Source organism: Postia placenta (genome assembly GCF_002117355.1).
Source record: "Postia placenta MAD-698-R-SB12 unplaced genomic scaffold POSPLAscaffold_1, whole genome shotgun sequence".
NCBI lineage: Eukaryota > Fungi > Basidiomycota > Agaricomycetes > Polyporales > Adustoporiaceae > Rhodonia > Rhodonia placenta.
In genome coordinates, this window is record NW_020169832.1 from 1,304,133 (window position 1) to 1,320,501 (window position 16,369).

General features: G+C 51.8%; 6 protein-coding genes across 6 annotated transcripts; 4 read left to right on the forward strand and 2 right to left on the reverse strand.

Annotated features, from left to right (window-relative positions):
- Positions 1 to 846: 846 nt before the first annotated feature.
- On the reverse strand, positions 847 to 1,538 carry POSPLADRAFT_1129305 (hypothetical protein; the record flags this gene model as incomplete). The annotated part of the gene is made up of 3 exons (XM_024483826.1): positions 847 to 1,013; positions 1,181 to 1,343; positions 1,401 to 1,538. 3 exons carry the CDS (start codon positions 1,536 to 1,538, stop codon positions 847 to 849), a joined length of 468 nt encoding a protein of 155 aa, XP_024344019.1.
- A 702-nt stretch (positions 1,539 to 2,240) lies between these two features.
- On the forward strand, positions 2,241 to 3,589 carry POSPLADRAFT_1037908 (hypothetical protein). The gene is made up of 2 exons (XM_024477289.1): positions 2,241 to 2,408; positions 2,462 to 3,589. Exons 1-2 carry the CDS (start codon positions 2,280 to 2,282, stop codon positions 3,428 to 3,430), a joined length of 1,098 nt encoding a protein of 365 aa, XP_024344020.1. The 5' UTR covers positions 2,241 to 2,279; the 3' UTR covers positions 3,431 to 3,589.
- A 988-nt stretch (positions 3,590 to 4,577) lies between these two features.
- On the forward strand, positions 4,578 to 6,632 carry POSPLADRAFT_1051377 (hypothetical protein; the record flags this gene model as incomplete). The annotated part of the gene is made up of 10 exons (XM_024480156.1): positions 4,578 to 4,626; positions 4,679 to 4,796; positions 4,857 to 4,972; positions 5,033 to 5,212; positions 5,270 to 5,346; positions 5,398 to 5,456; positions 5,510 to 5,566; positions 5,632 to 6,230; positions 6,280 to 6,368; positions 6,423 to 6,632. 10 exons carry the CDS (start codon positions 4,578 to 4,580, stop codon positions 6,630 to 6,632), a joined length of 1,554 nt encoding a protein of 517 aa, XP_024344021.1.
- A 460-nt stretch (positions 6,633 to 7,092) lies between these two features.
- Positions 7,093 to 8,223, forward strand: POSPLADRAFT_1175982 (hypothetical protein). The gene is made up of 2 exons (XM_024488387.1): positions 7,093 to 7,159; positions 7,208 to 8,223. The coding sequence occupies exons 1-2, from the start codon at positions 7,151 to 7,153 to the stop codon at positions 8,201 to 8,203; spliced, it is 1,005 nt and encodes a 334-aa protein (XP_024344022.1). The 5' UTR covers positions 7,093 to 7,150; the 3' UTR covers positions 8,204 to 8,223.
- Positions 8,224 to 9,398: 1,175 nt separating this feature from the next.
- On the forward strand, positions 9,399 to 11,263 carry POSPLADRAFT_1042490 (hypothetical protein; the record flags this gene model as incomplete). The annotated part of the gene is made up of 7 exons (XM_024478118.1): positions 9,399 to 9,477; positions 9,544 to 9,661; positions 9,720 to 10,075; positions 10,254 to 10,329; positions 10,371 to 10,427; positions 10,487 to 11,085; positions 11,136 to 11,263. The coding sequence occupies 7 exons, from the start codon at positions 9,399 to 9,401 to the stop codon at positions 11,261 to 11,263; spliced, it is 1,413 nt and encodes a 470-aa protein (XP_024344023.1).
- Positions 11,264 to 11,986: 723 nt separating this feature from the next.
- On the reverse strand, positions 11,987 to 16,225 carry POSPLADRAFT_1164524 (hypothetical protein). Its single transcript, XM_024487830.1, has 18 exons — positions 16,108 to 16,225; positions 15,955 to 16,053; positions 15,311 to 15,901; positions 15,168 to 15,252; positions 15,031 to 15,069; positions 14,727 to 14,918; positions 14,454 to 14,659; positions 13,979 to 14,069; positions 13,907 to 13,926; positions 13,793 to 13,851; positions 13,620 to 13,725; positions 13,335 to 13,563; positions 13,258 to 13,275; positions 13,110 to 13,210; positions 12,986 to 13,058; positions 12,909 to 12,928; positions 12,781 to 12,854; positions 11,987 to 12,731 (listed from the first exon to the last, which is right to left on the reverse strand). Exons 1-18 carry the CDS (start codon positions 16,211 to 16,213, stop codon positions 12,180 to 12,182), a joined length of 2,661 nt encoding a protein of 886 aa, XP_024344024.1. The 5' UTR covers positions 16,214 to 16,225; the 3' UTR covers positions 11,987 to 12,179.
- Positions 16,226 to 16,369: the final 144 nt, after the last annotated feature.

Consider the following 16,369-nt stretch of genomic DNA (forward strand, 5'->3'; position numbering starts at 1 on the left):
GGAGTTGGACTCCTGATCGACGCATTGAGATCTCAGTTCCAGCTGTCGCCAAGACCTAGCAGAGGGCTGAAGGCCAGGTTGTAACAGACTCGAAGGCTCTTGTATCGCTACGTATGTTCAAGGACACACGAGAACGCAGCACTGCCACTTTAATATGATTGTGAGATATCGTGATGGTCGAATGCTCAAATGTTGCTGAGGCATGTAATACAGAGCACGGCCGCAGGCACAAAAACAGACAAGACTGACTACTGAGTTTTGGATCGCAGCGGTCTCGGCCGCCAGGAATATTTTGCGGTGCCGCAGGATTACACATACGTGCTAGAATCACAGGGGGATGCCGTTATGTACGTCATATCCCTTCGCCAATGCACTTACAATACTCTGCCGCGAAATGTGCGGAGGACATGCAAAGCGACTGCAAGTCTGCAAACGATCGGTTCAGGGTGCGGCAGACATACCGGTAATCAAACACACGCATGTGGTACATAGATGCCCGGTCTCCCCGGATACCGTGTCAGTGAGTACGCGTACACACACACACTTGCTTGCTTACCGGCGGAAGTGGCTTCATCGCGCGCAAGTCATACCTACACAAATGTTCTGATAGTCCAGCTTGTACCAGGGGTAACTCTGGTTTATCCTAAGTATCGCCGCTGGCGAGCATGCCGGCATCTCGCCCAGGCCAGACTGGATTCCAAAGAAAAAAAGAAGGAAGCGCAGCATTATCCGAAGAGTCCTGCGCTTTGCCCGGGTCAATGGCTGCATTCCGTAATCAAGGAACCTCAAGCCTGCGAAAATTGAGACATATAGAGCATACAATGGAGCCCACATCGGTCCCGAAGACTATCCCAGCTCCGCCCAAACATCCTCCATATCTCGATCGTGTACCGCTTGGACTGCTCGCGGCATGTCCGATAAGGTAGTACGCGATTGGGCGGCCTCTTCAGACGCATCGAATACAACTGCATCGCGTATGAGTGGGCGCCCCAGTTCGTCTTCTATCTCCTCGTCTTCCATGTCAATGTCAAGTGTGGTACCTCTGCGCCGTGAAAGGTCGATAGGTTTGGGGCGCGAAAAGATGGATTGACCAGACCTATGCGCGAACCAGTTCACGATGAGCCGACCATGCCTGTATGAAGAGATCGGGTGACCCACTGTCTCATGACGGCAGCCAGACGCCCAAATTGCAGGATATTACGGGCGACGAGGAGCAGAGTGTCCAGCAGTTCTTCTTCCTTGCTAGTATTTCCACAACCAGCGAAGAAGATGACGAGTAAGGTGACCACACAGAATATGGTGAGGACAAGGTCCATGATATTGAACCATGACGTCCAGAATTGCTGTCACGAGGACTACATCAGAACTTCTCGACGCAGCGTCTCTCGAGGTGCACTCACCCTGCCGAAGGCAACAAATCGTATTGAGACTTCGAGAATCATTGCGCCGTTAACGATCAATTCCAGGATGTAGAACGGCAGCGTAGGACAACCGTTCACCAGGCTTAGTGCAACAGTTGTGATGGATAGAGCGGCCATGACCAGGTACAGCGCGATGTACACCTGCGAGTGCACGAATCTGTTCGCAAGGCCCTTCGCGATCTCCTCGCGGGTCATTGAGTATATTGAACGCGTAGGTCTGTGTCAAGACACGGAGGTACTTTAATACGGGGTCTATGAGCCGCTACGGGGATGGAGGCGACCGATGCGTACACTGTGGAGGTATTGCCATTATAGAGATGATCCGCTTCGCCAGCTTCGAGGTCATCCTGGTCGTTGTGTAACGGAGGCATCCTGCAGAGCGTATGCAGGCCGCGGCGGTGCTTGCGTGACGGTGGATTATCATTAGCGCAGTAACTTCGAGGTGGACGGGCGCCTAAGTAAGCATGTGCAAACAAAGTGTCCCCGAATCGGCGCTTACTCACGTCTCCTTCAACCCAGTCAGCGACGGCGGAGCACTCCTCGTCGGTCATCTTCCGTCTTATTCAACACACACACTTGCGTTACTGTCTACCCAACACAACTAGCCAACATGGGTGGTGGCGATTTGAACATGAAGAAGTCCTGGCACCCGCTCCTGTTGAAGAACCAGGAGCGGGTCTGGCTCGAAGAGAAGAAGGCGGTATGTCTCAATGTTTCTATACTTGCTGTGAATTCAGCTCATTCCTTATATAGCTAGAGGAGAAGAAGAAGCTTGACCAGCTTCGTAAGGAGAAGGAGGAAGAGCGACAACTGCAGGATCTCCAGCGTTTGCAGGAGGAACAAACAGGCAAGAAGAGGATGGAGAAACTGGAATGGATGTATGCAACCCCAGCGACCGGGAGCAATCAAAATGCCAACGAGCTGGAGGATTATTTGCTAGGGAAGAAGCGAGTTGACAAGATCTTGACGGCGGACGAAAATGAGAAGGTGTGTTCCTTCTCTGCCTGACGTAATGACAATACTTACTATCGTTGGTGCAGATTGGCGCAGCCCACAAGAACTTTATCGCCACCCAGTACGCCAACACCGCTCGCGACACCGCCGCCAAGATCCGTGAGGACCCCTTACTTGCGATCAAGCAGCAGGAGCAAGCGGCCTACCAAGCCCTCATGTCCAACCCCCTTCGTCTTCGTGAAATGCAGGAACGCACTGGCATCAAGCCCAAGAAGGAAAAGAAAGACAAAAAGGAGAAAAAGGAGAAGAAACAGAAGGACAAGCATAGGGATCGCTCTGCGTCGCCACGCGATGAGCGGCGCAGGTCGGATTCTCGCGACGGCCATTATTCCAGGCGGTTGCCCAGTCCATCTAGACAGCGTTCACGCTCTCCAGCTCCTCGCCACAGCCGTGACTACTCTCGCGGACGCGACCGTGACGACGACTACGCTCACAGACGACGTGGCCGCAGTCGCACTCCGGACTCCTATCACCGCCGCGACCGGAGCGCGAGTCCCGACAGGAGAAGGGAACTCAGGCGCGACAACAATCAGGTCCGTACATGGCCGAAGTCGGACGAGTCAGACGACAACGGTCTTGAAAGGAGAAAGGCGAGAGAACATTCTGTGGATCGCAAGAGACGAAGAAGCCGAAGCAGGAGTCCTAGACGTTATGACTCATTTCCGCCTAAGCGTTCTCGCCTAAGCCCGCCTCCGCGGCGGGCACCGCAGGGCGACAGGGACGCTCGACCGTCACAGAGCGCAGAGGACCGTGCCGCTCGCCTCGCAGCTATGACCGTAGATGCGTCGAGTATGACGGTGGAACGCAAGGAACGGCTCGCGCAGCTCCTGGAGCAGGAGAAGCTGGAAGCAGAAGCGGAGGCGCGCGTGAGGGCGAAGTCCAAGGGTATGGGTGGTTTCCTCAGCCAGGAACAGAAGAAAGTTTTCGGAGGAGAGGGTGGCATCGAGGAACGCATTCGGAGAGGACGGGGGCAGATGCGCGTCGATGCCGATTGAGCCACCTCGCGACAGACGTGTTTCCATTTGACCCGTTCGGTATGGTCATCCCCCCCTTATTGCCGTGCTATTACATACGCGTGTTGTACTTATGTCTTGTACCCTACTCCCAATACCCTCCCGATGGACCTATGTATGCATTGCGATCATCGCCACTGTGTTACGATCCGTACCAATCGCAAAGGTCAGAGAGCCAACATCAGCTATCTCGCATGCTTTGCGAGGGTTAACTTCGGTGAGATATAGTATAATTCATGTAAGAGGTAACGGCGTTTGCAAACTGTGGAATGTGATACCGTGTATGACACTTGGCTTCCATTGCTGGGTGTTGTACTCGTGTTACGCAGTACACAGGAGCTCGGTACGGTGCTGAACGGATATCACGTCCCCGTTGCGGCTTATCACGAGGCGGCTTATTGGAAAGGCATAAGCTTACTAGGCGAATGGCCCCGCTCATGCCAACCTGGGTATGGGAGGCCTCAGAGCTTGCGTTATCCGATGACGGCGCAGTCCAGGGCATGTTCAACGCAATCCCAGTAGGAACACATCGAGATGCGGGTACGTAACCCCGTCATTGTGCTCAACACAGGGTACTGAGGAAGTTACATTCACAGTGGCCGGCCATCAGCAAATTTCTGCTTGTCCAGTTTTGAAGGTCTGAGTTTGTCTTTTAAGAGACCCCGAGAGGATCAAGCAGCTCAAACCTGATAGTGAGTAGGTTTCGGCTTTGCTGATGTGCCAAAACATTGCAACTCGGCCTGGCCGGAATAATAGTTCCACGACAAGCGCATATCCATGAGTGTGTTAGAGACATTCTCAATTCAGCGGAGGATGTATCTCATCATACAGCCATCTGAAGTCAACTCCAATCCAGTTGTCGACGACCCGAGAAGCAACAGATCGGGCTCGCGGGGAAATGACTGATCGGACTTGGCATGTGAAAATCAAATTCCCATCGGCCTAATTCTGTCGGCAATCGTGATCCGATCTCTGATGCGTCAGCAAGAGTGGGGTCCTCAAATAGGCAATCCTGAAAGCATGGGTTTGAGCCGTTCGGCTGCATACCTATTGCACGACCCTTAAGAGCAGCCAGTCCACGACTGCGTAATTCCCTACGTGTGACCACTACCAGCGTACGGATGTCCCCATGGACAAAAGATCCGAGCCCGTCGATTGCCAAGCCCATGACGCAGAAGGTGTGTCGAGACGATCCAATCCAAGCCAAGAAGAGCTCACAGGTAAATGCAGATGACCGACACGAGAAGGAGGCCGACAGGAGCCCAGCTGTAGAGAAGCCTTATAGCATCTACACCGCTGGAGAGAAATGGTTCATCGTCACTATCGCTGCATTTGCTGCCCTTTTCAGGTGAATCCGAACCAAATTAGTCGGAACTATCCAGGTAATTGACATCTAATGTTCCTGCAGTCCCTTCACTGCAAATATATACTTTCCTGCAATCCCCACAATAGCCGCAGCATTTCATAGGTCAATAGAAGACATCAATCTCACAGTGACAGTGTATATGGTTGTTCAAGGCGTGTGTACGTATCTTTATTTTGGACGTCTTTGCGAGTTCTCATAGCTAACCAGAGTACACGCAGCTCCCATGTTCTGGGGAACATTAGCAGACCGATGGGGCCGAAGGCCCATGTTTCTTGGTTGCATGCTCGTCTTGTCGGTCGTCTGCGTGGGACTCGCTCTCACGCCCACAAGCGCATTTTGGCTGCTTATGCTTTTGCGTTGCTTGCAAGCTGCCGGGTCTGCGAGTACAGTGGCTCTGGGTACGTACAATATTTTTGATAGATCATGATGAAATCGATTGACGCCTGGACTGGTAGGTGCCGGCGTAATAGCTGATATTGCAGCAACGCACGAGCGGGGCTTGTATTATGGCACATGGAATATAGGTCCTATGGTCAGTCCGTTCAGTTGCTATACGATTAGTATAACTCATGCGGCTCACCAGGTAGGGCCATGTATCGGTCCTGTTCTTGGGGGTGTCCTAGCACAAGGGCTGGGCTGGCGGTAAGTGACTGAGTGGGTACTTTTATTGTGGGTCTCTAAAGGGGCTCATACAGCTCAATCTTCTGGTTCCTCGCCATCGCATCAGGGGTTTGCTTCGTAACCATTCTCCTGTGAGTCTTCTGTTGGGCTTCTAATCTCGTAACATTCCGACACTGAGCGTGAAATGCTCGTATAGACTAATGCCGGAAACTCTCCGCGCATTTGTGGGCGATGGAAGTGTCCCTCCCCCACGCCTATACTTACCCCTCATTCCCGTCATCGGGCGCAGCCGTCAAAACGTCACGCCTCAAGACCCCTCCACTCGCCCTGCGCCGCGGCGCTTCAACAACCCGTTCGTCCTTTTCCTTTACCCGGACATCACGCTTCTTCTGCTATTCAACGGCATTGTGTACGCTGTGTTCTATGGCGTGACCACGAGTATCTCCACCCTGTTCAAGACGACATATCCATACCTCACGGAGACAGAAATTGGGTTGTGCTTCTTGGCCATCGGCGGGGGAATGCTCATCGGCGGCGTCTTTACCGGACGCCTCGTCGACAAGGAGTACAAGAGGGCGAAGCGACAGATGCTAGCTGCGCAAGAAAAGGAGACCGACCCGGAGAAAAGGCTGTCACCTGAAGACGTGACGAAGGAGGAACATTTCCCGATTGAACGGGCGAGATTGAGGCTGATGCCGCTCTATCTCGGCATCTTCGTCGTGATATGCATCGGCTATGGCTGGGCGTTGGACAAGAAAGCCAATATAGCTGCTCCTTTGATTCTTCAGTTTGTCCGTGAGTAGACCCCGGTGGTGCGCATTTCTGTTTCGCTCACCTTTCACAGTTGGTTGGGTAACGGTGGCCACCATGAATATCACGCAAACTCTTGTGGTCGACCTTGCGCCAGGCCAGAGTGCCTCGGTGACGGCTTGTGTATGTACCCTTCTCCGTACACAGAAAACCCACTCACACATACCACCTATATAGAACAATCTTGTGCGATGTTCGCTCGGGGCAGCGCTCGTCTCAGTCATAGATCTCATCTTGAATGCTCTCGGTGCCGGCTGGACGTACGTGCTGCTGGCGGGCATCTGCGTGCTCTTCTCTCCCATCATGGTTATCATGTACCACTACGGTCCACGGTGGCGAGCACGTCGGAGAGCACGTCGGCAAGCCCGCGAGGCTGATCGGGCGTAGCGTAGACGCCTACAGTGCATCGCACGTTCTCTTCACATCTGTCTCGTTGCTCTGACACGCTTTCTTGTATACTGCATTGGGGTTCGTAGCTTAGAGCGCTTCAGATGACTCACGAATAATCATCTCAAACCCTATCTTCTCTAACCGACGCACGGCACCCTGTTGTGACGCGCTGGCCCGCAATTATATCACAACATCATGATTCGCCTGTCAGAACAGGCGCGAGGTGGCTTGCCTCTGCTCCAGAGACCGATAAGCTAGGTGAGACCTGGTGTGACCGAGGCTCAGCAAACCATTATTCACGAGCAGATTTGGACAGGCTCAATAACGAAATAGACCGGTGTATACTGCCCGGTGAGATTGCGGCCACAAACCAATTCATTTGGACAACCCGTTTGACAGATGGGGGCTGAGAGATAATACAAGCGGCCTGCACGGCGCTACTCAGTCGTTGTCATTCACAAGTCGCCCACGAGTCCCTCCAAGTTGCTCCCGCCTTATTGCAGCCTTCCCGGACGATGTCTACTGTACGTACCTCCATTGATGTTTGGCCAGTCAGCTCACTGGGTATGTAGAGTATCAAGGTCCAAGTGCATAATGGGCTGGTTCCTGAGGCATCGACCGATGCGAAATGGCGCGATGACGAACAATTCCTCACCTTGCGAGACGGCCGTACTCTAGCGTACACCGATGCTGGAAATCCAAACAGCTCGACAGTCTTCCTACATTTCCACGAGGCAATAGCCATCGGATCTATTCGCGTCTTGGCCCTTTCGCCCGCCTTGTTGGCAAGGGATGTGCACTACATTGCGCCAACGCTGCCTGGCTGGGGAAACACTTCCCGTCCGCCGAAGTCGACATCGTTCGCAGCCTGTGTCATGTCCGATGTGGCGGCCTTGCTTGAACACCTCCATCCGGACACTGCAAGCATCAAACTGTACATATCCGGCATCGAGTACGGTAGCTTGGCGGCGCAAATCTTGTATTGTGCGTCTTACGCCGAGTTTCCCCATGGACGCCAGGTCGCATCCATGCTTCTGCGGAATCCATACTCCCCCAAGCAGTATAATTCGATGTCGCGCGTAGGCCCCTCTTTCTTTGCGAAAACAATGTCATCCACCATGCTGCGCTGGATTATCGAGCTCCTCGTGCGCTATAAGATGCGCGACCGCAAGAGCCTACAATGTTTCTGGCGCGAGCAAGTCTTCGACAAATTGACGACTGCGCAGAAGGAGAGTTTCAACCGGTGGACCACCCTGCAAGGGCGTGAGGAGGAAGGATATATCCGCCTTTGGGCAGATCAGGCTGTGTACAGTGTCAGTCAAACCTGGGATGGTTTCCGTAGGATGGAGAGCGTCTTGCGGTGGAGCTCGGGCACGTTTAATCCCTTGTCGCTGGACAAGGAGCACACTGCAAAACCGATCCTTATTGCAAGTGCGAAGGGCAGGGCGATGTCGCATTTCCTTGTCGAGAATTATCCGAACGTACGCGCGGTATACTACGACTCTGAATTTGAGGTAGATATGTGGAGCCTCGACAGCATCATGGAGGAGTTCATGGGTGTGGTCTGATGAATTCGCAGTGTGCCATACTAATCCCTAAAGTTGACTTAAATCCATTTGTAGGGGCACCGCCTGTATCGCTCTTCCTGTTCCGGTTGGCTATTATCGTCTCTGTCGAGGGTTGGCTCAGAACTTAGAGTCTCAGGAATAAATAATGAGCACAAAGATACGGTCCTCTGCATACGAGCCTTAGGGCCTACCTGGCCTTGGCTTGCCCGAGCGCGCACCTTGATCGCCGGCCCCGGGGACTTCCGAGGCAAAGCCAAGCCGAGAGCGATGCCGGTCCACGTCCTCGCCTTGTCTTGCTGGCCGGGCGGGGTCAAGGGGCAGGCGTACCGTTGATTTATGGCACCAACCCTAGTGGTGGTAGTGCCCCTGTCGGTGACCGGGGTCCCCGATTGAACTATCCAGCTCGATTTCCGTAAACAACTTCCTACAAGTGCACAGCCTCGAATTGAGCTTCGGGAATTTCACGACATCATGTAACTGATATACATTTGGTTTCTGTGTGTCTGAATTGTCGGTATGAGAGACAATGCTTGGTGAGTGAGGAATAGCAAGTGCAGCTCTTGGGCGCTTGTCCCTTCTTGGGCGCTCGTCTCACATTTTGAGCGCCCATCTCGTCTTGAATGTCCATTCCATCTTGCAATCTAATCAGATTTTCCACGTCGTACTTTCTCAGAAGTACTACATATACTGCGAACTCTGTGACTTCAGCATGATTTATGTATGTTGCAATGTAAATGGAAAATTACCTGTATGAAAAAACACAAGTTATCTAATTCATTAGTATACTGCAAGTCTTTTCTCAACAACCGTTCATGTTCTTCTCGTAGCAATAAGATCCAACTTGTCTGATATCCCCATCAATGACAATATCAAGGTCCATCATGAAGCTTTGAGGAATGGCTGAAAGTGAGCAGCCTCAATCTCAATAGGAGGACCAGTGAGTAAGTTGGCGAGACGAAATACAATACTCAGATCGTCAGGATGGACAATCTAATCAGAGATAAGGAGGATACCCCACCCAATCGGTGACCGGGGGCCAGCGCTAAACTAACAAGGGTTGATATCAGAAATCAACGGTACGCCTGCCCCTTGGGCGGGGTATGGGGTTGTTCGGCTCATTAAGCGCCCCATGCAGGCCGTATAAACCCAACCTTTTCAGCGTTCGGTCGATTACTCACCTTGTACCTTTACGAACATGTTTAATCAGTCTACGCACGATACTCTGAAGCAAGAGCACGAAGCCCTGCCGGATGTTGAGAATGCGTCGCCTACAGGTTTGTTTTCCGAGTCCTTGAGATCTTGATGTGCGCTGGAAATTACTAACATGATTGCGTGAACAGGGGTTGCCCCCCAATGTGTTGCGCAAGCCGGCGCTGTAACTGAGAAGCCGTATAGCATTTTCACTACGAGCGAGAAATGGTTTATCGTAGCCTTGACTGCTCTGGGAAGCCTTTTCAGGTCGGTCGCCCTCAATACCGATTCATGATTGGGACACTAAATGTGCGAATATGAGTAGTCCATTCACTTCCAACATCTATTTTCCTGCTATTCCCACCCTAGCAGCGGCATTTCATCGGTCGATTGAAGACATCAATCTAACTGTGACCGTTTATATGGTCGTCCAGGCACTGGGTCTGCATTACACCTTTTCACCTTTTCATTGGGCTGCATGGTTGACTAAATCTTCCTCAGCTCCCATGTTCTGGGGTACTTTTGCCGACCGCTGGGGTCGAAGGCCAATGTTCCTTGCTTGCATACTAGTACTATCGTTGTCTTGTGTCGGATTGGCATTGACGCCTACCGATGCCTACTGGCTGCTCATGGTTCTTCGTTGTGCACAAGCAGCGGGTTCTGCCAGTACGGTCGCTCTAGGTACGGTTCGATGTTTTACTTATCTTCGCATTTGTTGATGAAGCGTATTAGGAGCTGGCGTGGTTGCTGATATAGCTGCGCCTCATGAGCGTGGTTTGTACTTCGGGATGTGGAATGTAGGACCGATGGTGAGCTTTAAGTGCTCTTCTCGCTTTGTTGGTGTCTGAGGTGTGTATAGGTCGGACCTTGCATTGGACCAGTCCTTGGAGGGGTTCTGACACAGGGTCTTGGCTGGAGGTAATTATTCACGAATGGTGCGCAAATTCATATTGTACTCATACACATCCTTCGGCAGGTCCATCTTCTGGTTCTTGGTCATAGCGTCTGGTGTCACATTCATCGTGATGCTACTGTGAGCACTTGTCATGCTGACAGCATCGCATGACTACTAACGTGCTTATTTTGCTGTAGTTTCATGCCTGAAACGTTTCGCGCGATTGTTGGTGACGGCAGCATTCCTCCTCTACGATTTAGCCGTCCTCTACTTCCCGTAATTGGGCGCGGCCGGCAGCAATCCACCCAGCGGGATACAACCACCCTATCTCCTCCACGTCGTTTCACCAATCCATTCGGCCTCTTTCTTTCTCCAGGCATCACGCTCCTTCTTCTCTTCAACGGTATTGTCAACGCAACCTTCTACGGCGTCATCACGAGCATCTCCACACTCTTTCAGACAACATACCCACATCTCAACGAGACAGAAATTGGCTTATGTTTCATGGCTATTGGAGGAGGCATGCTCATAGGAGGAGTAATCACAGGGCGCATACTGGACGGGGAATACCGAAGGCTGAAACAACGTGCAGTCGCCGCTGCGGAGAAGGAACTTGATCCTGAAAAGCGATCCAGAGAAGAAGACGTAGCGACAAGCGAAAAATTCCCCATCGAACATGCGCGTTTGAGACTAACCCCCATCTACCTCATTGTTTTGGTCGCTACTTGCGTCGGGCAAGGCTGGGCTATAGACAAAGGCGCCAATCTAGCCGCTCCACTGATTCTTCAGTTCTTCTGTGAGCAGCTTCGTTCTCATTTGTTGCTGTCTCGTTAACGCCTTCGGCAGTCGGCTGGGCTACTATCGCCATGATGAATATCGCGCAGACCCTGACTGTGGATCTCGTGCCTGGCCAAAGCGCCTCAGTGTCAGCTTGTGTGGGTATTCTTGGATTCAAAGACGGTGTGACTCGCTGACCATTGCGAGTAGAACAATCTCCTGCGATCCTCCACCGGTGCAGTATGCGTATCAGTCATCGATCTTATTCTGAGTGCTTTGGGCACTGGCTGGACATACGTCCTCCTGGCGGGCATCTGCGCCATTCTTTCGCCGATCCTCCTCTTGACATATCATATGGGTCCTAAATGGCGTGCCCAAAAAAGGGCTAGCCGTTAGCCTCGTGAGGCTGATCAGGCATCGTGATCTGTGCTTCAACGCACCGTATCCTCCGTCGTCGAACTCGGACATGCCAGGCACGTCATAGGACGTGCTCACGGCCTCCCGGGGCTGATCCATGTTGCCTTCGTGCAAGACACTTGCCCGTTACATCTGCTTTCTATTGGACATCGCGGACACGTATCGGTGCCGCATACATCTGCCATGGAGGATGAGTGCTCAACGCGCTGCATCCGGCTTCTATTGCTTCAGACAAGACGATCACGTTTAACGACGTGTCGTTGACCTTGCGAGGCCTTGGCCATACAGTGATCAGTGCTTCAACGCACTGCATCTTCCCTGCGTACTCGACGCAGCATGAGTGCGTCCCAACGACGCCTCATAGGCCTCGCTTGGTCTGTCAAGCATCTGACCAGAGTTTCAACATTCTGGGTCAAGACTCCGTTTTCCGTGCATATTCTGTGTTGTCGAATCTGAGACAACTGGCCCTATCTGAGACTAATAATAGGCGATCGCCGCATCATAGCGCAATAGCATCAGGCCGAGCGTTGTATTTGCCGTATCGTATTGTATAAAATGTCAGTCTCGCGCAAGAGTACACGACTAAAACGTAGGATTGGAATATATGGTAGGCAATCCTGTCACATCGCAGTATGATTAACGGATAGCCCGGGAAGATGACAAATACTGGCATAAACTCTCCAACGCCTGTGGAACTCACAATCCCGGACCATGTGTTCCTCTAGGATTCCGGTTGGGATGTGGACCTTGCGGGAATAGATTTGATGGGTCTAGGATGGGGTAGTGTACACCCTGTACGAACTCTGGAACAAGCTGCTGCTGACAGAACGAGAATGTGCCCTCCGCGAGGTTTGTGGAGGGACTGGTGGTGGGCACTTCCATCGTATCATCGTGCATAATGCCTTCGTCGTAGTCGGAGTGCGGCCAAAATTGATATCCGCTGTAGTAAGAGGGAGACGCGTCTAGGCCAGGTACGTCGAGACCAAGTGTCTGCATCATGAAGCGTGCGGTCGTGTCTTCTTCGAGCGCTACTGAGGGTTGGGATACTTCTTCGCGCGAGTAGCCTGCTCTCTCGTATGTGGACTGGCTCAGACCCTGCTCGACCTGGTCGGCGCCTAGCGCTTCTTCTGCTGATCGCTTGTGTCTGGAAGGCTGCTGTTGCGACTGCAGGGACATCGGCACCTCATCTCGCAGGACTTTGACCCCTTCCAAGAGTTTCCGCACACGAGTCGCACTAGGCCAGATACCCTATTGTGCAAATATCAAGGATTGGCCATCAAGACAAGACAAGACGTACCTCCATGTAGCGGAGCGCGTCGATACATTCCTTCAAGCCTATTGTAGCTTGCGCGTCCTGAGGACGTCTAGTCACTAATACATCTCTTAAGTCAATACACCGAGACAAGATGATCTATTGAGTCTTACGCGTGATGACATGCATAATCCTATGGGGCCCGAGCACGTTAGCATAGAGGGCGCAACATGGATTATGTCATACTCACCCTGCACTCTGAAGATAAATTGACAAGAACGATGGAGCCCTGTCAAGTCCATACTTCTCGTGTAGAACGGTTACTGGTAATAAATTCAGCAAGAACGTTTGGGGCTTTCATGATGAATACGCACCAATGGCACTGATATTCGCAGCCGCACTTTGGCATATGTCAAAGGACTTCATGGGCAATGTATCGCCTGGAAGGTTTCCTGCTCCCGAGTCGTGTATTCCTCTGTGTACGTGTGAGTACTGGAAATACTTCACGACGATTGTACCAACCCATTAGCGTGTGGAATACTACGGTGAGCCAGCCAATCAGCTTCGCAGTACGCAGGCGCCTAGAGACTACAACGCACAAGGCTCGATGCAGTAGCAATACTGCCGCGTAATACTCGATATGGAGGACGAGTATGTGTGACAATGGTGTCACAGTGGCGCTCGCTGGTGAGTACCTGAGGTGCTGCGGCAGATTAAGGGACCAGTGGTGTAGTCTGTACTCCAGCTCTTGCATCAACTGACGTCGTGGCTTGTCCTTCGACGTCCGCACAGGGTATATCTGATCCATAATGTCGGTGATTATCATAGCTGTTTGTAGTTTAGCGCTGTCAGATATGACTGATGAGCAGTACGCTGGGACCCACATAGCTCGCATTGGTCCCGGTAGCAGCTTATGGTCATTGCTGGCCGTGGCATAAAATCTGGTCCGAGAGCATCGGGTAGATATGGCTGCCAGAGTTCATTGTCCTCCTTAATATGTTATAAACACCGCATTAACTATCAACAAAACAGATGGTTATATTTGCCATGTCCTTACCTCTGTGATATCAGGCTTCAACGTAGAGTAGTCATTTGCACGGAAAGTGATAGGCCTGCCTGTGGTTAGAAATCAACATTAATCAGGGAGGAACAGACTGCAAAACGAGCGTACCCATCCACATCGCGGACAATCTGCGAGAGTGACAATCAGATGACCATAGTTTGCGGAATGAGAAGTACCTACTTGTCTGTAATACAGCATGACCACCATATCTGTTTCCTGAGTTGTTTCTCAACCGGTGTGAAGATATCCCTGCCGCGATCTTTCCAATTGTCTGCATTACGGTTCATGCCAAGGTCAACAGCCTTTAATTCGATAGCTATCAGCTACTGCGAAGAGCTACGGTATCAGGGAACGGATCTTACCATACGCAACGCCATGCCTACGTTGCCATTTGAGAACGATTTGTCCATACAGGTATATGGCCAGCACTCACCGGTATAAAGCCAGCCTTGTTCCATAGATCCTGTAGTCCTTCAGCGATCTAAGTTCTCCTTGTGGTGAATTGGTCATACCTATCCCAAACTCTCGTATCCCAAGCAGTAGAAGTGCCTGTACGGTAGCTGGCCGGCTGTACTGAAAAATATTATCTGAATTGTAATGAAGGTGTGGTTAATAGACACATGCGGCAGCAGGGAGCACACAGCGGCCTACGCACTCAATATCTCCCTCGCGCCTATCGCACATTTAACTCCTACGGCTCGCAGGTCCTCTCCTAACACGCTATCCAACCTGTGATCCGCATACCGTGCAGCAACGGAGAACATAGCAAGCAGGAGTAGCTTGTTGATCTTTTGCATTGGCATTCTCTCCGACGCCGACGGGTGCTGTCCGCCAAATATCTGGCTGTCCGATCTGTTTTGTCTAAACCGGAGACGATGAAAAATGTTAACTGCGAAGAACAAAGATATACAGAGCGAGAGGAGCTTACATTGGAAAGTTGGCTAAGAAATGCGACTTGTGTATCACCGGAAAGAAAGGATGCACATATACGAAGTACAGCTGGACGAGATGCCTCTGTATCTCAAGGGATGGCAATGCTATTCTCGGGTCATTTTCGGCATCGAAGACTGAGAATGTCGAATCCTCGGATCGGGCTTCCTCCTTGAGCGTTGGGAATTTCCTAGCAGTATACCGAAAATAATCACAAGTTCGGTATCAACAATCAAAAGGTTTTTGTGATAGTGTAGAGGCCTGCGTTAGCGAATTCATGATGTAAGCCACCTGGGGCGTACCATAGTCCATCGATGTCCTTTGAGTCTTCTGCACGATCACTGCGAGCGAGTAGGGGAAGACCAGACGCATGCCCATGGTAACGAATCTAGTTAAATGTGTAGCTGTGAGTTGACATTCGCATGCTGCAAAGAGTAACGAAAGAATGCGCACCTCTTTGTGGTCGTCGAGGGCCAAGTGGCCGAAAGAATCAGCTGTGTCGTCCAACTCATCCCAATTAGAGTCTAGCAAGATGACATGTCATAAGTACATAGCATAACACGCAAAGTGGCATCGGCGTACATGAATCATCTGAGCCGCCGCCCCCTTCATAGATACCCTGGTGTAAAGGCGAGCTATCCTGAACGTACGACCCTTCAAGCCTCCTTCTCTGTCTGCCAGGCTCAACAGCCTCAGAAATACCCCGGTAGGATGATGAAGACGCAGATGCTGGACTTGCGCTCGTGTGTATGGGAGAGATGGGATATTCCGGAATCTGACCTCCTGAGAGGCGGCGAATGAGTTGATCCTGCCAATCTTTGGTAGGGGTCGCTAGCACCGACGGATTCTCGCTGGAAACAATCTCACGCGTCATGCGTGATTGTCGCCGAACGCGACGGTCGTCTCTTGAAGCCTCGGGTGCACCCATGATGGTTGCATAGAAGTCTCCACTGGTTACTCCTTGTCGCTCGAGTGCCCTGCCTCGTGGACCATAAGGACCTGAGTCAACCCTGTCGAGTATGGAGTTGGCAAACGAATCGGCGCGCAGCTGTGAAACGACGTTCTGAGCTTGAGGGATGGCCATGAGAGAACCGAGAATGCATTCGACTTGATGCCACCGCTGCTCGATAGCATGGATATAGCCCTTAGGTGGTCCTCGTTTGAAAGAAGGGCCTATTTCCCGCTTCAGAAATTCAGGTATCGACAGGCAAAATCCATATGCATACCCTGATAAGTGCAGGGCGTCCCTGCAGCAGCACAGTTCTTGCACTTGTTTCCGCTTGTAGCTTCACATTTGCTCTTGAGTTTGCGACATCTGTCGCAAGCTACCCGAGCAGTTAAATACGCGCAGCACGAAAGAACGCCACGGGCTGACGCACCTCTACTGCCCCGTTTGATGCCCTTGAAGTTAGATGGACCAGGATCACCGTCGTCACTGTCGTTGAGGGCGCCCGGGTCGTACGAGTAGTCTGCGAGAGACATCATGTCGTTTGGTAGTCAAGTAAGTGAACAAGCAGGAAAGACTGTCTAGAGCACAAAAGACCGCGATATGTGGGCGATCGCTCCATGACATCATTATCGGAGACCCTACTATTAATGTGCTTGTCACGCCCGGGATGTCACATTGCCAGTGTCGGAACA